The sequence below is a fragment of the Pelophylax lessonae genome, assembly GCF_965119305.1.
Source record: "Pelophylax lessonae genome assembly, chromosome: 5".
NCBI classification, from domain to species: Eukaryota; Metazoa; Chordata; class Amphibia; order Anura; family Ranidae; genus Pelophylax; species Pelophylax lessonae.
Window position 1 is genome coordinate 100,584,697 of NC_138772.1, and position 23,683 is coordinate 100,608,379.

The window sequence follows — 23,683 nt, forward strand, 5'->3', positions numbered from 1 at the left end:
CCATTTTAATAATAATATGTTATATGATGGCCTCCCAGTCACGGACTTCCTGTGCACCCTAGAGGCCTATGCAACGGTGCGATCTGTGACCCACTGTGTCTGCTGGACACAGTGGAACATAGATCATTTTCCTGGGTTGCTGTGCATGGCCTTGGTACTGGTCAGTTGTACACAATGACTCTGTCAAGTCTATTGTGATCTCTGATTGGTCACAGTGATTACATAGTACAGGGCCAATCACAGCTATCACAATAGTACACAATGGCACATGAATAATTCCATCACAAAGTAAAAGCTATTGCTTATACAGTGATCATCACTGTAATAAGCAATGATAGTAAAAAAAAAAAAAAAATCCTTAACCTTTTTGGTAACAGTATGTAAAAAGAAAAAAAAAAAAGGTTAAAAATTGAAAATAAATGGATACTTTTTTTTTATATACAAATACTGTTACTAGTAAGTGTTCCTGATCACCACTACACCAATCATAAGGCGTTGCTGTACTGCTCTTGTCACAGGATGTAAAAAGTTATTTAAATCTTCATTTTCCAAAACATTGTGACAAAAAATTACGACTTCAAGAACTCCCCTTTCCTTACTAAATACATTAGGGGGAGGGGTCTACTTTCCAAATGGGGGTTATTTTGGGGGTATTTGTACTGTCCTGTTATTTTTAGAGCCTAAAGAAAAGATAGGCTGTTAGTACATCAGGGTTGATCAATTTTCAAATACATGTACCCTAGATTGTAGACTCTCCAACTTTCCCACAGAGTAATATACACTGGTTTGGGTTCATTTTTACCAAAGAAATGTAGCAGAATACATTTTGGCCTAAATTTTTGAAAAACTATTGTTTATTAGCAAAATGTTAATTACTGAAACGAAGAACTTTTTCAAAATGTTCAGTATTTTTTTACATAGAAAATTAAAAACCCTGCAGTAATTAAATACCCCTAAAAGAAAGCTCTGTCAAAAACAAAAAAAGAAACGTAATTTGCGCACAGTGTAGCATGACTAAATAATTGCCATTCAAAGTGTGACAGCTCTGAAAATTGACCTGGGCAAGGAAGGGGGTGAAAGTGTTCGGTACTGAAGTGGTTACTAGAACATCAGAGGGAGGCATAAAGCCTAGAATGTGCAAGGGAAATATTTGCTCACTGGCTGAAAAAAAAAAAATGAAGAGTACGGGAGAAGCCGCTGTACTAACTGTGCTGTTAGTACAGCAATATCCCTCACTGAGCTATTGTGTTATGACAGGGAGAGGCCCCCCTGCCAGAACACACTGGTCAGCGCTCTCAGCCATTGGCTGAGAGCTCTGACCGGGTGCCGATCGGCAGATCTTTTTCAGTCATGCCCCTTTGACAAAAGCCAGCGGGGACTGGCTGCCGTACAGACGGGCTTAATGTCAGCAGGTTTCTATTTACCTGGCCGATTTTGCCCTATATTCAGCCCATATGTATTGCCCTTAAGGCTCCTTTCAGACAAGCGTTCTGATCTGTCAGGTTTTTTTGTTTTTTTTTTACAGCTCTGAGCAGAGTTTGTCTATGGGCAGGCAGATGTAAGCTGCATTATTTCAAACTATCTCAGTCTGATTTCTAAACTAAATATGACAGACTGAAGGTAGAAAGATGTTAACAGATGCACATTTGTTTACATCCACCTGACCATAGATCTATTATGGGTCTGTTCAGTACCAGTTTTAGACCTTTGGGGGGCTCCGAGTCACTTCAAGTTCCTGGGCCTCTCAGTATAGAAATTAAAAATGTGACAAATAAAAAAATTTACTGAAATAATTAATAAACTGCATTTGTCCAAAAAAATAAATAAATAAAAAATATGCTCTGTTCCGAAGAAGACATTTTGTTCTTTTTTTTTCTCACAACATAAATTTATTCTAACCTAAGTAGTAGCGTTTATGTGTTTGCTAGTCTGCAGAGAGAGAGAGACTTCACAATATATGGTATTCATGAGATGAGTGAGCATCATCAAGCATAGGGACCTTTTTCACAGAGTTCTCTGTAAAATCTTTCTGAGCATTATGGCAAGTCCACTCTTTTTGTTGAGTGAACAGCATTGACAGGCTGGTGCCCAGGAGGTGGCATGTACGGATCCACAGACTGAAAGGTTAGGGAAACTGAAAATGTACTTGTGGGAAGTCTGATTGAAGGATTGAGGACATGGAAAAAAAAGCCCACTGATTAGGAGTCCACTTCACTACTACACTTGGTGCAAGGAAGGAATGTCCTCTACTCTCTGCCGATTTTCATCTAACACTCAGCAATGTCATTCTGGTTGAATTCCGGTCCAGGGGCTTCGCCTGTCCCAAAATCGACCAATTTTATATTTTGGATAAAACTTAATAAAGTTTTATCCTTTTTGAGATTGCAGATTATCAGAGTCGAGGGAAGGAGTGGGCTTCTCTCTCATGTTTCTCTTTGTGATAAGTTGATATACTGGTCATTAACTTCACTCTCACACGATGGGTCGGGGCTTTTGCTTGACACTTTTCAACTATTTTCAAACTTTTGTCTTCTCCCACCCACTTGTCACTTGTAAACAAGGCAATAAGTTCCACAACACCGTATCATGAAAACAAACATTTCGAGTAGTTAAATAATATAAAACATCTGCCAGAAGCCCTCATCCCTTCCTTTGCCTCTGAAGTGCTGGTTCACACTGTGCAGTGCGGGAACCGCTTGTGAATTTGAACTGGCATTGTACTGTATTCATATTCAAATCATATGCGATTCTTCAGCAGTGCAATTTTGACCCATTATTCTGTATGGCTTAAATTGCACCAAATCCACACCAAAATCGTGCAGGACCTTTTTTTGGCCGCACCAGAATTGCATCGCATGAGTGTTCACACTGATTTTGCAGTGTCGTTACCGTAACATACACACCTGCAGCAGTTCGCATGAACGGAGTGCGAGTTGGATGCGGTGCGGAATTTGCACATAATTCACTGCTAATTTGCAGCGTACGTGTGAATCGGCACAAACTGTTCCGTATTCTGACACCACACACACTTTTCAGTTTTTAAAATCATAAAATTATTCCTTTTTAAAAAAGGAAGTCTGGGGCCTCCTCTTGCAGGAAGGCCCGGGGCAATTGCCCATTTTGTCTCATTACAAATTGGAGACTGGGTCCGTTACAAGATGCAGAAACGTACTGAACGAACACTGATGTAAAAATTGGAATTGATGCTCACCTGAAAAGACCCTTAAATCATTGGCACCTGTACAGGTGTCCCCATTGAACGATATCCCCTTTTCCCATGTTCTATGGCAACTCTTAAGTTTTCCATATCTCCTTACTTTATGTCTCAGACACACTGTTCGCCAGAATAAATAGAGGGTGAACTGTCCCAGGAAGGATACAAACTGCAGCAAAACCTGACAGAGGGTTTAGGACTTCCTTATGGTCCAGAAATAAGAGTAAATAGTTTAGACTTTACATATAAATTGTATACGATTTAAGGTATATTGTTTGGCTGTTGCAGCAGCATTTACAGTTGCAAGTGTTTGGGTTTTTTTTTTTTTTTTTCTTTTCTTTTCTTTTCTTAGTACATTAGATTCTTAGAAAATCATTACACATGTAATAGAAATGAGTCATTAAAATGTCAGAGACCACATCAGTTTTAACACGCTCTATAGTTAATAATGTATTTTGAGACCTGGATACAGGTGAAAAGAACATTAAAGGTGACATCTGCTTTATTAATAAATAATGACACTTTTCAGTAAACAGCCTCTCTGTAGTCTCAGTGCTTAGTGAAATTTCGCAGTTGGTGAGCATGTCACATTTTTCAATCTATTTTATTATAGAACTCTAGTTCCACCTGGTGGATAGGTTACATATTACAACAGCACAGTTATGAATGCCCACTTTGTCTTCCTACCTTAAAACATTAACAATGCTGTGAATTTTGGGGAATATCCATAATTTGGTGCTTGTACACTTCAGAAGGGAGCATTGATGCATTTATCATGGCTATCAAAAGGCACTTTGTTTAATGCACTGAGCTAACACAAGGTTAAGCACAGTTTCTGTAACTAAAATTAAAAGTAAAAAAAAAAATTAGAACATCGATGCAGGCACATGTTTTCATTGCCCCAGCTGGGCAAGTGGGCATGCATTGTTTTATCTGATGGTCTTTTTTTCCCTTCGATTGTTACAATAAAAATGGCTAGGGGGGTATCTTTTTTTCCAGAAAGTGATTTATTCTCTAAAGCTGAACTCCTAGCAGGTATAGAAGACACAATTAACGCAGCTATGTAATCATAAATAAATCCATGAAGAGGCCCGGTCACCAGATTAAAAAATTGTTGATAAAAGTACAGAAAAGTGTTTTATCCACTTGCAAGGTGTCTTTGAACCTGGTATAAAATTGACTAGTCAATCGGCTGGCACAGCGCCCTGCCTCCCTCCCTGTCTTATCTATCTCCATTTTTGGTTGTGTCTAATTGCGGTTAGTGCTGGCTTCTCTGCCTCTCCTTTAACACACTCCTTTATGTAGTATCTGGGGGAGGTGCAAAAGAAAGTATTATACATGTAATGTTACATGCACATATAATCTTATGGAAAGATTTTTGTTAAAATCCATGGTCTGGTGACCTTTTAAAGTGCATGTTCAGTGTAGGCTTTTACCAATAAATTTCCTAGCTGCCCTTGGACACATGGCTGTCCACCCAGTAGGTTTCTCAGATGCCTGCGGCTTATTGCTATCCTACAGCCAAAATGGTAAAAATGCAGTGCTGGGCTGGCTGCACCTGTGCACTTACATCCCATAGACTTAAAGTGTTACTAAACCCACAACAATAAAATTTGTCTGTTATGCTGTAAAGCATGCTTGTTATACTCACTGTGGAAACTAAGGGGTTAATCATCTGTTGTGAAAAAGGGCAATTTTTTTTCTGTCTTCTCTTTTCCTCCCCTTCCTCCACTGTCCCCAATCCATCTCCTGATAGTACAGAGGCTAGGAGACAGGCTGCACATGCTCCGTTTGATGTGTATTGCTAGAGAGTTTTTTTTCCCGGGAGAGTGCATTGGATCAGCACAGGGCCAATTAGCACTGTTCAGACAGAGGGTCAGGGGTCCTGCAGCCTGATAGGACTGTCAGAGCGGAATGAAAACTCCTCCTAAAAGCTTTAACCAGACACTGATAGAAGTCACAAGACTGCTATATACTGCTGATGAGAAAAGGTATTTAGCAGTTTAGATTTACTATAAAAATTGCATTTCCATGTTCTGTGTACTGAGGGAGACCATCTTTAGTAAATGCAGGGTCCTGGGTTTAGTAACACTTTAAACAGGCCTTTGCTGCCATTAAAGTTGCATTTAACATCCACTGAACCCCAAGTTCATTTTTACCATTTGCAGTCAGCTTATGATCTGTAGGCAGGACACAATTTTTTCATTAATTGGTGGCAGCATTATGCATTCATAAGTTATGTGTTTGCTGACTGTTGGATAAGTTATGAATCCTAATTAAAATGTTCCTTCTTTGACAGTGGCGTATCTGATACCATAATATTGGATATTATTTCCAACTATCTGGTTCTTCCCAATCGTATTACTGTTCCTCTAGTGAGTGACGTCGAGATTTCACAGCTACGCTTCCCAATACCTAAAGTGAGTAACTTCAAAGTCAGATGTGAAATGTTTTTGTCCTACAGGAGATTCCTGTGTATTATTACATCAGTCAAATGCATTGTCAAAGGGATGTTGAAAGGCCACATATATGTTTCAAGTTGATCAATGTTATGTTCAGATTTTTAAAAAACTGAATAGGGGACAATTATTTTTTTATTTCAGGAAATGGTAGTGATCAGACAGGCTTATTTTCTTCAAAAATATGAATATTATGTGGCATAAAAATGTCTGTTTTTCCTTTTTAAATCTAATCTTTTAAGGCGTGAAAAAAATTATAGGATGAAAACTATTGCAGTTCCAATTAGTAATTGGTATCAGATTGGTAAAAAGAAAACAATAAACATGATTGGTAGCATAAAAATACTCAAAAGCTCCCCAATGTGTTGAAAAGAATTATCAATGCTAAATTGATGCATGCCTTGTCAGTAGTACTCCTATAAAGCAAAAAAAAAAAAAAAAAAAAGAAATATCCCACAGCATGTGCACATCTGAATATCACCACCTACAGTATCTCACAAAAGTGAGTACACCCCTCACATTTTTGTAAATATTTTATTATATCTTTTCATGTGACAGCACTGAAGAAATTACACTTTGCTTCAATGTAAAGTAGTGAGTGTACAGCTTGTGTAACAGTGTAAATTTGCTGTCCCCTCAAAATAACTCAACACACAGCCATTAATGTCTAAACCGCTGGTAACAAAAGTGAGTACACCCCTAAGTGTAAATGTCCAAATTGGGCCCAATTAGTTATTTTCCCTCCCTGGTGTCATGTGACTCGTTAGTGTTACATGGTCTCAGGTGGGACTGGGGAGAAGGTGTGTTTAATTTTGTGTTCTCGCTCTAACGTTCTTATACTGGTCACTAAAAGTTCAACATGGCACCTCATGGCAAAGAATTCTCTGAGGATCTGAAAAAAAGAATTGTTGCTCTACATAAAGATGGCCTAGGCTATCAGATGTTTGCCAAGACCCTGAAACTGAGCTGCAGCACGGTGGCCAAGACGATACAGCGGTTTAACAGAACAGGTTCCTCTTTAGAACAGGCCTGGCGGTGGTCGACCAAAGAAGTTTAGTGCACATGCTCAACGTCATATCCAGAGGTTGTCTTTGGGAAATAGACGTATAAGTGCTGCCACCATTGCTGCAGAGGTTGAAGGAGTGGGGGGAGGGGTCAGCCTATCAGTGCTCAGACCATATGCCGCACACTGCGTCAAATGGGTCTGCATGGCTGTCATCCCAGAAGGAAGCCTCTTCTAAAGATAATGCACAAGAAAGCCCGCTAACAGTTTGCTGAAGACAAGCAGACTAAGGACATGGATTACTGGAACCATGTCCTGTGATCTGATGAGACCAAGATAAACTTATTTGGTTCAGATGGTGTCAAGCGCGTGTGGTGGCAACCAGGCGAGGCGTACAAAGACAAGTGTGTCTTGCCTACAGTCAGGCATGGTGGTGGGATTGTCATGGTCTGGGGCTGCATGAGTGCTGCCGCCACTGGGGAGCCTACAGTTCATTTAGGGAACCATGAATGCCAGAATGTATGTGGTGAACTTCATGCCGAAGAGGGTTAAGGCAGTGCTGTAAAATAATGGTAGCCACACAAATTATTGACACTTTGGGCCCAATTTTAACTTATGGGGTGTACTCACTTTTGTTGCCAGCAGTTTAGACATTAATGGCTGTGTGTTGAGCTATTTTAAGGGGACAGCAAATTTACACTGTTATACAAGCTGTACACTCACTACTTTACATTGTAGCAAAGTGTCATTTCTTTAGTGTTGTCACATGAAAAGATATAATAAAATATTTACAAAAATGTGAGGGGTGAGTGATAGGCAGTTGGACACCCCATTCTAAAACCATAGACAATGAGTTGCTTGTCTAACTTTGTGTCTTAACCACTTGCCGACCGCCCACAGTATATTTACTGCGGCAGTCAGCCCCTCCTGGGCAAAGCCCAGGAGCCTGCAGGGGGCAAGTGCACACCGCCGGAGGCGCGCTCCTGCCCCCGCTCGTTCCCTGACATCCCCGCGCGAGTGACCGGCGGCTCCGATGTCAGCCGGTCACTCGCGATCTCCCGCTGGAGAGGGAGAAAGGCATGCGGCTGATGTAAACAAAGCCGCCTGTCATTCTCCCTGGTGTAACTGCAGAGATCATACGATCCTGCTATGTAGGATCGTATGTCTCTGTGGTTACATCACAAGCCACACCCCTTTACAGTTAGAATCACGCCCCTAGGGACACACTTAACCCCTTGATCACTAATAAAGTTAACCTCTTCCCTGCCAGTGTAATTTTTACAGTAACAGTGCATATGTATAGCACTGATTACGGTAGTAATGTCATTGGTACCCCCAAAAGTGTCAAATGTTAGTCAGGGGTCTGATCTGTCTGCCGCAATGTTGCAGTCCCGCAAAAAAAATCGCAGATCGCCGCCATTACTAGTTAAACAAAAAAAAAAAAACAATAAAAATGACATAAATCTTTCCCTTAGTAAACGCAATAACTTTTGCGCAAACCAATCAAAATACACTTATTGCGATTTTTTTTTTTTTTTTTTTTTTTTTACCAAAAATATGTAGCAGAAAACAAATTGGCCTAAAATGTTAAAAAATTTTAATTTTTACATTTTTTGGGGGGAATTTTATATAAAAAAATGTGAAAAATATTGTTATTTTTTTCAAAATTGACGCTCTTTTTTTGTTTATAGCGCCAAAAATAAAAATAGCACAGGTGATCAAATACCACCAAAAGAAAGCCCTATTTATGAGAAAAAAAGGACGTCAATTTCATTTGGGTACAACGTCGCACGACCACGCAATTGTCCGTTAAAGTCACGCAGTGCCGAATCGCAAAATAGGCCCTGGTCTTTCAGCAGGAAAATCCTCCGGGGCTTAAGTGGTTAAGGGCCTCCACGCCAGAAGGCTTTTCATAGGCTTTAGGAGTGGGCTGTGGAAATATTTGTCTATTCAGCCTAAAAAGCATTGGTGAGGTCAGGTAGTGATGAGAATATGTAGCTCACAATCTGTGTTCTAGTTCATCCCAAAGGTGTTCAGTGGGGTTAAGGTCAGAACTCTTTGCACCACACTCATTAAATATGTCTTTATGGAATTGGTTTTGTACCCAGGGGCACAGTGATACTGGAAGAGTAAAGGGCCTTCCTTAGATTGTTGCCACAAGGATAGAAGAGCACAATTACCTAAAATGTCTTTGTAATATTGTAGTTTTGAAAACAAGAAAAAATAGTGCTTAGTGCTAATAATGGAATAGAGCTAAGAATACCAGCTCATATCAATTATATACACAAGAAATAAATGTGCACGCAGACACAAACATCACTAAAAGCGTAAATGTCCAGTGATTCCCAAATGTGATAAAAATCAATGTGGAAAAAAATCAGTGTATTCAGAGGTAAGCAAGACATTCCAGACAAAGACCTTATGCAGAATGTTATGCAAAAGAACAAAGGCCAAACATAGTGTAATTCTGTATTACACGTTTATTATATAAAATTGTACAGGCAGGTACTCACAATTTTAGCAAGTATAAAACCGCATAAAATAATAAACCGCAACACTGGCGGGTGTGATAACGTCACAAGCAGTCCCTTCTAATGCATTTTGCATCAATACTCTGTAACATTAACTGTCCTCTTCTCGTACTTCTCTCCATATGGTGTAATAAAAATGATTAGCTTTTCATTACCCTGTCATAAACTATGCAGCCTTTAAGCTTTATACATCAAATAGTGCAGCGCTAGTAACCTGTAATTAATTAATCACAGAAAAAAACATTGGTGCAGTGCAATTAAAACTAAACCAGAGGGATAAAAAGTCCATAAAAATCCTGAATTAAGGATCAGATGTGAAAACAAGCAAGAAAGTCCAAACGGGGGGTGAAATCCCAAGATACGGTGAGCAGAGGGAAAAAGCACCCGTGAAGATGGATTAAAAGTGGCTGCTTACCGCAGGGAATGGGCCCCCAATTTTAATGGTCAGACCACTCAGGCATGTGATGAAAGACACTTAGGATGGACTCTCTCCTCCGCAATGGTAGACTAGGGTCACCTCCATGCACTTCTTGAATCTCCCAATATAGCACACTCAATCATAGACTAGTGAATGGCTCCAATATAGATGGCACAGGATTTTCCCCCTGAATATATTTAGCCTTTAAGCTTTGCATATTGTAATCAGGTGGTGAAAGAAAACCTTCCAGGAGAAGGATACTGGCTATGACTTTGCTCCCCTTTTTTTAATGAAATGCCAATCATCTGGCTGTCTCTGGCTTTGTCTAGGAAAAAAAGGAGATCCTTCCGATAAGGAAGAATCCCCCTCAATAACTTTGTTTTGACTCTTGCAGTGGTAGGGGGTTGGGTTAAAACTTCAGAAGGTAAGAATCCTCTGGCCTTCATTAAAAATGGCGGCTGGGAGGAGAGTGCTTGCGAGAAGAAAAGTGTGAAAACGCAAAAGTGAGAAAAAGGAAAGCCTGCAAGGAAATATGTTTTTTTTTGCCATCTCTTTTCGTAACATTTTGCATGGTAGAATGTGATGGTCCAGAGATTGTCCATTCTTTGTGATAGTCCAGGGAAAGATCCATTTTGAATTAGGTGTCACTGATTTGAAACAAACCAGCGAAATCAGTGTGACATGCATCTCTCATGATTTGCATATTTGCTCAGTGGTTCACAAATCTTTCAAGCTGTGGAAATCAGAGCGGCTATAAGGATGAAGATAAACCTGCATTTGGCCCATGCAATTACCAATTTTTTCCTTAGTTACACTGAATTTATTTTGTCACGCATTTTAAATAAATGTGTTTAACACTGGATGTTCCTTTCCTCTTTAAACAGGGAGTTCTGAGGATCTATTTTATAGAAGCACAGGATCTGATGTGGAAAGACACGTACATGAAAGGACTGATAAAAGGAAAGTCTGACCCATATGGCGTTATTAGGATTGGCAATCAGGTTTTCCAGAGCAAAGTCATTAAGGAGAACCTGAATCCCAAATGGAATGAAGTGTATGAGGTAATGAAAATGATTTTTGTTAATATGGAACATAATTGCTAGAATATTATAAACTGTGACACTGCGCCCAATAGGAAAAATAAACAATACATTAGCATAAAGCAGCTACTTATCATACATTAAACCAAAAACAAGCAGTGCTTCCATGTGCTAAATGTCCATCAAATGTGTAATCATGAAACCATTAAATAAACAAAGCAGTCCTTGTAAAATATAAAGGGTCTGGGTAATCTGTATTAGAGATTGTAGTGTAGAATTTCTTCTTAAATGGTGCTGCCACCTTATGGAATCAAAGTCAACAGATATTTTGACCTCCAAATTTCATGGCAGGTCAAATTGTGCATAAGGTGTCATTTAGACCCCCTGGTAACTCCTTTGTCTTGCAACTATAATAACGCTTGATTAAAAGTTTAAACACCATAGGAAAACAACTCACGTTTTAAAAGTGCCTAAACAGCTCTCACAAGCATCATAATGTAGCTACTGGGTAGTCATCGGATTGATACCCAAACTTCCCTCAGGAAGATGCCAGTAGACCCCCCTCAGCCAGCCACGTGTGTAAAGATGTCAACGATGTATGCATTTCGGCATAAAGCCCTCAGGATCAGCAAAGAGAGGCCGTTACCCTTAGGACTGGGTCGTGAGATAATGGGGCACTCATGTACTGGTAGGTCTTACTAATCAGGCAGAGCAAGTGCCATCTTCGTTGTGTTCTCGCTGGAGTTTCTAAGCAACCAATAGGACACTCAGTAGCTCTATATACAAGAGCAGTGCTGGAGGTGCTGGTACTGAGTACCACCACATTGCAGCTGAAAAAAACCCTTCTTATTACTGCAGGAAGCTAGAGAAATACTATTCTCCTAATACATTTTTCTCTATCGCTCATTGACAGACGTAGTCTTCTTGATTCTCAAGAGCTGGGTTATGTTGTCTCCGCAGGAGTAGGACTAGGCAGAATGACAAAACGTTCTGGCTCCACCCTAGGGGGCAGTCCCTGAGGGTATATCCTCCCTCTCTCTGCTACAGGGAATCAGTTTTTTTCTGTCTAGTCAGGAGTAAGGACCTAAGCTCCTTGCTGGGATCTTTTTGGTCCTGGCAAGACTTTTTTTCTTTAAGAAAAAGACATTTTTTAGGTAGTTTTCTCCAGTGTTTTTTTCCTGTGAGATCTTCAAGCAAAAATGCCGGACTGGGCGACACTTGTGGTCACCCCAGCCGGCCTACGAGCGCGTGCAGACCAGGCATTGCGCTTGGTCGGCCGCGACATATTCAAGTAAGTATGCGGGGCCGGGCGACGGGCTGGATGTGAGATCCAGTGGTCACCCCGGTTTCTGCCTAAAAGCGCGTGCAGACCAGTGCGCTGAGTCGGCCGCGACGGAGTCCCAGTAAAGGGACTGACTTTGCGAGTTAAAAGCTCGCTTGGACGCCAGGACCAGAGAGTCGAGGCGTCCACAAACCCCCACCCCGGTGGAGAGGGTATTATGAAGAGAGGGTGCCTGTCGGTTCGGTATGGTGAGTAAAACGTTCCCTTTTTTTCCTCATTTGTGAGGCAGTATATATTATGGGCCCCTCCATATATGGTCAGTATATATCTGACACTTACAAGTCCCCCTTGTAATACAGCATGTGTTTGTGGGAAGTGGACTTGGTTCAAGAGCTAACACTCTACCCAGCAGACTGTAACATTACAGCAGACATAGGAGGTATAATCCTACCTTATGTGCAGTGTATCTCTGTAGATCCATATGTCACCTCTCAGCAGAGTGCAGGTGGATGTGCTGGGAAGACGATATCGGCGGTCCGCCGCCATTTTGCCGTAGACCGAATGCATATATGTCCTCAGGTCACGCCGGCCGCCATGTTTTTGGAGTCTTATGTCTCTTCTATGGGGGCGGCCATGTTTTGTGAGCCCAGCTTCCTCGTGGAGGGCTGGGAACGCCGGAGGGCGTACACAGGGGGCGGAGCCATGCCTTCTGCCCGGGAAAAAGCAAACAGCTCCTTCCAGTCTGTGTAAGACAGACGCTGGCTGCAGTTTGTTGGAAACTGCACTGCATCGGTTGGTGAGCCTTGGGGGTCCCTCTCTCTCTCTCTGGGATCGAGAAGCAGGTACTCTGAGGGGCGCTATTGCGCTAGGGGGAGACACACAAAAAAAAAAAAAAAAAAAGAGTTTTTTTGTTTATTGCTGGCAAAGTGTCCTGTATTAACATGGACCCTGCCACTCATGTATCTCCTCCGGATCCCCTCGAGGGGTCTGCGGGATCCTCCAGCACCCCATTGACAATTGAATCTTTGTCAGCTATTATGGAAACTTTTGTGTCCCGGGTGGAAGTGGCTTGTCAGGGACAGGGCGCAAGAAAGCGACCCCCGCCTAACCCCTTATTATCTGAAACCTCGGATTCAGACTCTGAGCCTATTTCTGCAGTTGCAGGTACTTCATCTGGTATTGGTGTCTCGGGTCCTGTCTCTTCAGACAGTGAGGAGGATGTTTCGGCATCCGCCATAGCCCGAGAGGAAGCGTTGGTAAACGCACTCATTGTATCTGTTCAAGAGACCTTAAGGTTACAGGGTATTCCATCAGAAATAGCTGAAACTGAGATCCCTTTTGGGACTAAAAAGCGCATCAAAGTGGCAAAGGTTTTTCCATTGCCCAAATGTTTTGGCAATCCAATCGATGAAGAATGGCGTCTGCCAAAACGCACTTTTAATATTTCCAAACGCATTGACAGGCGTTATCCGTTTGAGGAAACCCTTATTAAGAAATGGACAGAACCACCTGTGGTGGATTCACCTATTGCTAGATTGAATAAAGCCACGGTTATTCCTTTAGAAGACGCTCCGTCTTTTAAAGATCCAGTGGATCGCAAGATAGAAGCTATGTCTCGCACCATGTTTTCCTTGATTGGATCAGCTTTCAGGCCAATAATTGCTATTGGTCTGGTTTCGCAGGCTGTAACTGAATGGACCAAGTGGTTACGCCGGGACTTAGAAGAAGTCCCTCAGGCGGTATCAGATTTGTTGGAACAAATGATACAGGGGTTACAGTTTGTATGTGATGCGGCGTTAGACGCCACTCCATTAATGGCGCGAGCATCAGTCTCAGCAGTGGTTCTCAGGCGTACACTGTGGCTAAAAGGTTGGATAGCCGACCAAGGTTCCAAAAAAGCATTGGCTAATATCCCCTTTTCAGGAGAGCGTCTATTTGGAGCCAACTTAGATGAGATCATTAAGGATCTCACCGGTGGAAAAAGCACCTTTTTACCGCAAAATTTTAAAGGTAGAGGAACTCGTCAAAGACGAGGGCCTTCTTTTTCTGCTCACAAGAGGTTTTTTCGTCCAGCGGGTGAAAAAACTAAGTCCTCCAAGCCTCCTGCAGGAGGCGTCAGGGTTCGTTGGTCGGGCAAGCAAAAGCCCGCCCCCTCCAGACCTGAAGATAAACCATCCAAAGCCTGAAGGTGCGCCCCCACCCATAACTGGGGTGGGGGGACGTCTTCGCCGGTTCCCGGATCCATGGCTTTCCAGAATCCCGGACAAATGGGTTTGCGAAGTCATAAAGTCAGGGTACAAGATCGAGTTTCGATCTCTCCCACCGGCGCGATTCTTCCCTTCCAATATCCGACTATCTCCGGATCGTCTAGAAGATCTGCGGAGAGCAGTCACAGATCTACTACAACAAGGAGTGGTAGTCCACGTTCCTTGGACAGAACGGTTTCAAGGGTTTTATTCAAACCTGTTTACAATACCCAGGAAAGAGGGCAAAGTGCGTCCAATTCTGGACTTAAGAGCGCTCAATTCTTTCGTCAACATAAGAAGATTCAGAATGGAGTCCATTCGCACGGTAGCAGCCTTCCTGCATCCAGGGGATGTCTTAGCGTCCATAGACATCAAGGACGCCTATCTTCACATTCCCATTTTCGCAGGACATCAGCGTTTTCTACGCTTTTCCGTAGAGGAGAACCACTATCAGTTTGTGGCGTTACCTTTCGGTCTCGCCACGGCTCCGCGGGTCTTCACAAAGGTGTTGGCCCCAATGTTGGCACTTCTGCGCCAAAGAGGTATATCGATTCTAGGTTACCTAGACGATCTTCTGCTTCATGCAGAATCTCCTCAGACCTTGCTACAAAACATAGAAATTACTATGATTTCTTTACAGGAATTCGGGTGGCTGGTGAACCAGCAAAAGTCATTTCTGGTTCCCACCCAGAGGCTCGAATATCTGGGTCTAATTCTAGACACAGTCAGGACGAGAGTTTTCCTTCCGGTAGGGAAACTTCGAAAGATTCAATCAGCAGTCCAGTTGTTACTGTCCAACAGCTGGTCTTCCCTTCGGACGTGCATGAGGGTTCTGGGGTTGATGGTGGCTTCATTCGAAGCAGTCCCATTTGCCCAGTCCCATACCCGAATTCTTCAGCAAGAGATTCTTCTCAGATGGAATCGGAATCCGGAATCCCTGGACAATCAGATACGATTGAGCAAACAGACCAGAGAGTCTCTGGTTTGGTGGCTTCGGTCTCCAATGCTCAGCCAGGGAAAGTCATTTCTGCCAATATATTGGACGATAGTGACCACGGATGCCAGTCTATCCGGATGGGGAGGAATTCTTGGTCAGTTATCTGTCCAGGGACTTTGGTCCCCGGAAGAATCCAGATTACCGATAAATGTATTGGAACTGAGAGCGATCAGACTTTGTCTGATTCACTGGACCGAGCAGCTTCAGGGCAGCCCGGTTCGGATCCAGTCGGACAAGGCCACGGCCGTGGCTTATGTCAATCATCAGGGGGGCACCAAGAGTGTCCGAGCGGCCAAAGAAGTGGCTTGCATTCTTCTCTGGGCGGAACAATTTGTTCCAGCAATCTCTGCGGTGTTCATTCCGGGGGTGGAGAATTGGCAGGCAGATTATCTCAGCCGTCAGACCCTGGATCAGGGGGAATGGTCCCTCCATCCAGACGTTTTCCACCAGTTGTGCCTACGGTGGGGCACCCCGGATGTGGATCTGTTGGCATCACGATTCAACAGGAAAGTTCAGAGATTCGTGGCTCGCTCCCGCGATCCTCTAGCAGAAACCGCAGACGCACTGATCGCCCCGTGGGGGCAATACCAGCTAATATATGCCTTCCCTCCTCTCGCGTTACTGCCAAGACTTCTTCGCAGGGTAGAGGAGGAAGGAATCCCAGTAATCCTGGTAGCTCCGGACTGGCCTCGTCGAGCTTGGTACGCCGACATGGTCAGACTGGTGGCGGACGTCCCATGGAGACTTCCTCTCAGGGAGGATCTACTGTCTCAGGGACCGATCTTCCATCCTGCTTTACGATCGCTGGCTTTAACGGCCTGGCTATTGAGACCCAGGTGCTGAAGGACAAAGGTTTGTCAGCTTCAGTTATTCCTACTCTAGTTGAAGCAAGGAAAGCGACTTCCAGAAAGATTTATCATCGCACATGGAAGTTCTACATTGCATGGTGTGAACCTTTGGGGTTCCGTCCTCGGTCTTATTCGATTAGTCGAATATTGGCTTTTCTGCAACAAGGGGTTGAGCAGAAACTGGCCTTGAGTACTATCAAGGGTCAGGTCTCAGCATTAGCCATCTTCTTTCAGAAGCCTTTGGCTACTCATTCCTTGGTGCGGAATTTCATCCAGGGGGTGCGACATCTGGCTCCCCCAGTGCACGCGCCGTTACCCCCCTGGGATCTTAATTTAGTGTTGTCGGTTCTTCAGAAACCTCCCTTTGAAGATATTAGGGAGATTCCTCTACCCACGTTGTCCCAGAAGGTGGCCTTCTTGGTGGCTATTACTTCTGCACGCAGGGTGTCAGAACTGGCCGCATTATCTTGTCGTTCACCATATCTGGTGGTTCATAGAGATAAGGTGGTTCTTCGTCCGAATCCATCCTTCCTACCAAAAGTGGTTTCAGAATTTCATCTGAATGAAGAAATTGTATTACCTTCCCTGTGTCCTAAGCCCAGTCATCCTCGGGAATTTGCTTTGCACTCCTTGGATGTGGTCCGGGCGATCAGGGTATACTTGAAAACGACAGACTCGTTTCGCAAGACGGATTCACTTTTTGTGATCCCAGATGGACCCAAAAAGGGGTTGCCTGCATCTGCCGCGACCATTTCCAGATGAATCAGACAGACGGTAGTACAGGCTTATTCTATTAAGGGTCGGGAGCCCCCGTTCCCTGTTAAGGCGCACTCCACTCGGGCACTTAGTGCGTCATGGCCCTGTCGCCATCAGGCGTCAGTGGTCCAGGTGTGCAAGGCGGCTACCTGGTCGTCGGTGCATACCTTCTCTAAACATTATAAAATTGATGTAATGGCATCGTCTGATGCCTCATTTGGCCGCAAGGTTTTGCAGGCCGCAATTTGAGGAGACCAGTGGTCTACCTCGAGGGTTTTTTTCCGTTGGAAAATTTTTTCTTTTAGTCTCATTCTTTGTTTATAATGAGCCTTTAAAACTTCTAGTTTGGCACCGGTTGGGCCTACTAGATTGGATTTGATTTTGTCAATCCCACCCCTCATTTGTGGCACTGCTTCTGGATGTCCCAGCTCTTGAGAATCAAGAAGACTACGTCTGTCAATGAGCGATAGAGAAAAATGGATTTTTGTAAGAACTTACCGTAAAATCCTTTTCTCTTAAGCTCATTGACAGACGTAGTACCCGCCCCTCTATCATTGAGTTGGGTTGGGTTAATTTCTCTGTACTGCTTTAAACAGAACTGATTCCCTGTAGCAGAGAGAGGGAGGATATACCCTCAGGGACTGCCCCCTAGGGTGGAGCCAGAACGTTTTGTCATTCTGCCTAGTCCTACTCCTGCGGAGACAACATAACCCAGCTCTTGAGAATCAAGAAGACTACGTCTGTCAATGAGCTTAAGAGAAAAGGATTTTACGGTAAGTTCTTACAAAAATCCATTTTTTTTTTTTTTTGCCAAGTCCTTAAGTAATTGGCATGCAAAGCCCAGACACCCTTTTTAATATATGCAGCTGAGTATATGTTATACTTACCCACTCTGCATAGAGCAGCCCTGATCCTCCTCTTCCTGTGTGCCCCGCCGGCACTCCTGGCTCCTCCCACTCTTCGGCTGTCCCCGCAGAAAGCCGCTGCTGCATCCATTGACACAGACAGGAGAACTCGGGGGGAGTTTATTGACAGCAGTGGGAGCTCCTGGCTCCTGCTGCTATTAATCTGTCCAATGAGGACACAGGCAGCAGCTGGAGCTGCAGGGCTCCTGCACATCGCTGGATCAGATCAGGATCAAGTCAGAAAAAGGGGGGCTCTGTGGGCAGCTGCCGCAAAGAAATTTTTTCACCTAATGCATAAATGCGTTAAGGTAAAAAAACCCTGAGACTTTACAATCCCTTTTTAAAGAAGCGGTTTCACACTCACAGCAGCTTTGTGACTGAGAGAATGCCATCTATCAAAGCATTAATTGCCTTGCTATAAGCACTGTCGGACAACCATAGGTGGCGGAGTGGTGCCCTGTCTGATCTCACAGCACACAGGAAGAGAAGACAAAATACTTTGAGGGAGAAAAAGAACACATTGATAAGTATTGAAGTGAGACTACTTCCTTGGTGGGATTTTTCAGAATTCAAGGGTTAGTTCACCTTTACCAGAAATACTGCCCATGCAAGTAAGGGGTATATGTAGGGAAAAACAAAAACACTGCAGCTCTGACCAAAAAGAAATAACGCCCTTGCTATAGGTGTAGGCTATTTACTTACCTCCCGAAGCCTCACTGAAAAGCTCCAGAGATGGCATCACCCCATCATGCTTTGTTGCGAAGACTCCCAGCTAATTCAAACCCAATTGTTTTCACTCTCTCCTGTCACAGTAGCTTTGAGCGAAGGAGGGGATAGTAGACCACACAATTGCAGCAGTTTGAGAACTCTGTGATGGTGGAGGGAAGAAGTAATGGCTGGGAGTGTCCCAACAACAAGGCAGGATGGGATGATGTCATCTCTGGGAGTTTTTCTGCCGGTCTTCAAAAGGTACATAAATGGCCCACACCTATAAACAAGGCATTGTCCAGCTTTATTTCAAACTGCACAGTTTTTTTTTTTTTGCAAATGTGAGCTAGCGTTTTAAGAGGATGAGTACAGGGATGATCCCTATAACAAGAAAAGCTATGAGAACCAGGTCAGGACTTAGCATTGTATTGCTGTGTAGATGACATAGATGCCCCAGACAGAACAAAGTGTATTCGGAAAATATACACAGTGCTTTACTTTCCCCACATTTTGTTGTTACAGCCTTACTCCAAAATTGATTAAATTCATTATTTTCCTCACAATTCTACAAACAATATACCCCATAATGACAACGTGAAAGAAGTTTGTTTGAAATCTTTGCACATTTATTGAAAATAAAAAAAAATGAAAAATCCCATGTACATAAGTATTCACAGCCTTTGCCATGACTCAAAATTGAGCTCAGGTACATCCTGTTTCCACTGATCATCCTTGAGATGTTTCTACAACTTGATTGGAGTCCACCTGTGGTAAATTCAGTTGATTGGACATGATTTGGAAAGGCACACACCTGTCTATATAAGGTCCCACAGTTAACAATGCATGTCAGAGTACAAACCAAGCCATGAAGTCCAAGGAATTGTCTGTAGATCTCCGAGACAGGATTGTACCCAGGCACAGATCTGGGGAAGGGTACAGAAACATTTCTGCAGCATTGAAGGTCCCAGAGAGCACAGTGGCCTCCATTATCTGTAAATGGAAGAAGTTTATAACCACCAGGACCCTTACTAGAGCGGGCTACCTGACCAAACTGAGCGATCAGGGAGAAGGCCCTTAGTCAGGTAGGTGACAAAGAACCCGATGCTCACTCTGACCGAACCCCATAGTTTCTCTGTGGAGAGAGGAGAACCTTCCAAAAGAACAGCACTCCACCAATCAGGCCTGTATGGTAGAGTGGCCAGATGGAGGCCACTCCTCAGTAAAAGGCACATGACAGCCTGCCTGGAGGTTGCCAAAAGGCACCTGAAAGACTTTTAGACCATGAGAAACTAAATTCTCTGGTCTGATGAAACAGTGATTGAACTCTTGGGCCTGAATGACAAGCGTCATTTCTGGAGGAAACCAGGCACCGCTCATCACCTAGCCAATACCATTCCTACAGTGAAGCAAGGTGGTAGCAGCATCATGCTGTGGGAATGTTTTTCAGTGGCAGGAAGTGAAAGACCAGTCAGGATCGAGAGAAAGATAAATGCAGCAATGTACAGAGATATCCTTGGATGAAAACCTGCCCCAGTGCACTCTGGACCTCAGACTGAGGCGAAGTTTCATATTCCAACAGAACAACAACCCTAAGCACGCAGCCAAGATAACAAAGGAGTGGCTACTGGACAACTGTCCTTGAGTGGCCCAGACTTGAACCCGATTTGAACATCTCTGGAGAGATCTGAAAATAGCTGCGCACCGACGCTCCCCATCCAACCTGATGGAGCTTGAGAGATCCTACAAAGAAGAATGGGAGAAACTGCCCAAAAATAGGTATTCCAAGCTTGCAGCATCATATTTTACTTATGTACATGTGATTTTTTTTTTTTTTTTTATAAACAATTTGCAAAGATTTTAAACAAACTTATTTCACATTGTCATTATTGGGTATTGTTTGTAGAATTTTGAGGAAAATAATACATTTTATCAATTTTGGAATAAGGCTGTAACATAACAATATGTGGAAAAAAGTTATAGCGCTATGAACACTTTCTTGATGCATTGTAAGTGGAACTCTTTTGTTTGCATAGATAACCTGTATGAAGGCAGGCAAAGCATACAGTTCAGCCATAACTATTCGAATGGAACAACTTTCTCCATTCACTTTTCTTATGCACTATTTCTTGAATATTTGGACTTTTAACTGAAAATTACCGCATTGAAAAAACCCAAAAATATATTTTCTGTAACAAAGTGCATTACAATACACCCCTTCGCACAATGAAACCATATTGCTCCAATGTGCCCATTACTGCAGCACAATGGTTTAATGGGGATCTTAGAGACTTAGGCTGGCCATACATGTGTCGAATTTCAAAAGAACATTGTTTCGGAAATCAGAAATTTCATGTGTTTTGCGATTCGATGGTGCCACCAATGATTTCAAAATTCGACCGACCAAGCCTTGAATTTCACCTTATATTGCGACAGAAAATTATTTTCGTGGCCTGGGAATCTTCTTTTCTTTCCGGGAATTTGCTTTTCTTGCAATCATGCACATTTCTTTTTTGATTATATTTCGCACACGATCCTCCCATCATTGATTAGAAAATCGTTTGTTCTTCATACAATTTCCAACATGCCTGATCACTCAAATTCTATGACTGCACGAAAATCTGCCCTTGCTGCAGCCCACTAATGGTGCGAAATTCGAACGAAAATTCTTAGATAACATTTTGGAAGAAAATTCTTTTGAAATTCAACCCATGTATGGCCATCCTTACTGTACCTTCCACTGTAGGAAACTTATTAGTAAACGTGTAAATTGAACTTTCGGGACAGTTATTGCTGCAACTCACATTTAATAGAGAATCTGCATAAAAATCAAAATACGCTGGCTTTAGCTGTTTTTGGTAATGGCTAACTGTATATGGATAAGTGCATATTAGTTTCATAGCATGACACCTGTAATATATTTATCCAAGCTATGCTATTGTCACACAGGCAATCATTTATGAGCATCCTGGCCAAATGTTAGAGATTGAGCTCTTTGATGAAGACACAGACAAGGATGATTTCCTGGGCAGGTAATCCTCTGTTGATTTGCAGCTTGTGTGTGTGTGTGTGTGTGTGTGTGTGTGTGTGTGTGTGTGTGTAAGGGTTGCAAAACCAAACTGTACTAGGCTCAGGTTATACACAAAACCTTAATTTTTCTCCAAGTCAGAATTAATCCCTATTCCCTCCTGGCACTAAGCTACCAACATTCTATTGTCAAGTGCCAGAGCCTCAGTTTACAGTAGAGAGTCTGGCATTCCACAGTTAAATGGCAGTGCTTAGACTTTCAATCCTCAAGGGGGAAATCAGGACCATAACTTGGAATGAAGTTCAGGCCCTGTTTACAGATTTGGATTTTGAAGGCCTGTATTACAGCAATGATGTTAGATTACGAACATTTTAGTGCAGGTTGACTTTAAAAGCTCAATTACAAAAAATAAAATTTTATCGTATATAGAGCAACATTTTACTAGTATTAAAAAAAAAAAAAAAAAAAGAAAAATACAAATCCACAAAGGCATTGGTAGGAAACAATTTGTTAAAGAATGTTAAATTGCGATGAAGATTTTCAGATTTTTCAGTGCAGTAATTCTATGCTTTTTGATTTCTTTCAGCCTGATGATTGACTTAGAGGAGGTGGAGAAGGAGAGAGTAGTAGATGAGGTAGGTCAGATCCATCGCTGTGTATGGTTTACCTTCTCAATTTTGTCTGTTCAGAGCAAAGTGACTGCATATAGCCCAGCCCACTTCAGCATATATGCTTACCCAGACATGCTCCTTGGCTGCACCCCCTGTACTGCTGGAGTCCTTGTGAAAGGTGTGGGGCCTCTGGGTATGGGAGAGCACATGGCCTATCCTAAATGACAGTGTTTAGGCCTAAGCGACCAATCTCCAGACCCAAATGGGGTTGGGGGGGTTGCAATAATAACATCCCCTTTATTCGGACAAAGTGAATCTTAAAGCTAGGTTTTTGCTTCTTGCTCCGCAATGTTTTCCTGAAGCTTAGCAAATGACTTATGGGTGGCCAGAGTATAGGTAGGCCAGTACTGGAATAAAATAAAGGATTAGTGTTGAACCTTTTATAAATGCCTAATGAGCTTTGTTGCAATAAGCATTCACAAATGGGAATAAATGACAGCCATAAAACACTGCAGGTGTCCTTAGTTGGGACCACCTGAAAACTGCAGCAAGGGGTTGTCAGGTTGCCGAGTCGGTCACTATGCTCACTATTGCCAAAGCCATCTGGGAGCGCCCTGCCTGAATACTATATAATATAAATTTGATATATTCTTTTAGTGGTTCGTTCTGGATGAAGCTACGTCTGGGAAACTTCATCTAAAACTCGAGTGGCTTTCCCCAAAGTCCACCACAGAGAACCTGGATAAGGTATTGTCTTCATATCAGTCATTCTTTAATGCTGGATTAAAATCCCATTGATGTGTGAAATAGCAAAACAATATGTATACATATCTATCTATATATATATTTATATACACACACACACACACACACTTCCACAGTTATCTCTGATTTCCAATCTATTGATTCTTCTTAAACAAAAAGGAACGTCTTTGAAAGCACACTAGTCTTCCTCTCACGTGATCATATACTGTAGGCTCTTTTTAATCAATTACTTTGATGCAGATTATGATTTTATTTGGAATACAGTTTACCACAAAATGGCTATTCTTAAGAGTTTTTATTTTTTTTCTATAGCAACAGCTGGTTTGGCGCGAGGTGGAAAGTCATACCTACTAGTATCCATTTTAAGAATAACTCTCCTTCCATACCTTCATTGTGCAATAGACCTCAATCTAATTACATTTGTGCTTAATAGCTTAGCCACTTCCTCTCTGCCATAAACCTTTAAACTGAACTCAAAGCAAACAGTTGAAATACAATGTATGTGAACTGTTTTTAATGCTAAAGGGTTTGTAATACTGTCTATTCATTTGTGGCATTTTTACATCCATCCTTATCAGACTACACAGGTGACTTTGTTGCAGTTAGGCAGTACAGTCTAGTTACCCCCCTGCTCTTAATTTTTAAAAAGAAAAATACAAAAAAACTGAATTTTTGTAAAATCTTACCGTAAAATTCCTTTCTCTGAGTCCTCCGACAGTCGCCGCCCACTCACAAGTCTTCACCAATGGGTATTGACCTTTGCTCCGCAGGAGTAGCTAGGCACAAGATTTGTTAATAACAAAAGCTTTTAGCATAGACACACCCCTAGGGGCTGTCCCCTTAGTCAATACCTCCCTGCACCAGCATTCCCAACT

General features: G+C 42.6%; 1 protein-coding gene across 2 annotated transcripts in view; it reads left to right on the forward strand.

Annotated features, from left to right (window-relative positions):
* Positions 1–23,683, forward strand: part of ESYT2 (extended synaptotagmin 2) — a 280,454-nt gene that overhangs the window by 179,124 nt on the left and 77,647 nt on the right. For both annotated transcript variants that reach the window (XM_082257732.1, XM_082257733.1), the window contains exons 8-12: positions 5,514–5,634; positions 10,510–10,686; positions 21,354–21,436; positions 22,019–22,067; positions 22,701–22,790. In XM_082257732.1, coding sequence (XP_082113858.1) covers positions 5,514–5,634; positions 10,510–10,686; positions 21,354–21,436; positions 22,019–22,067; positions 22,701–22,790 — 520 coding nt within the window. The remainder of the gene's footprint in view (positions 1–5,513; positions 5,635–10,509; positions 10,687–21,353; positions 21,437–22,018; positions 22,068–22,700; positions 22,791–23,683) is intronic.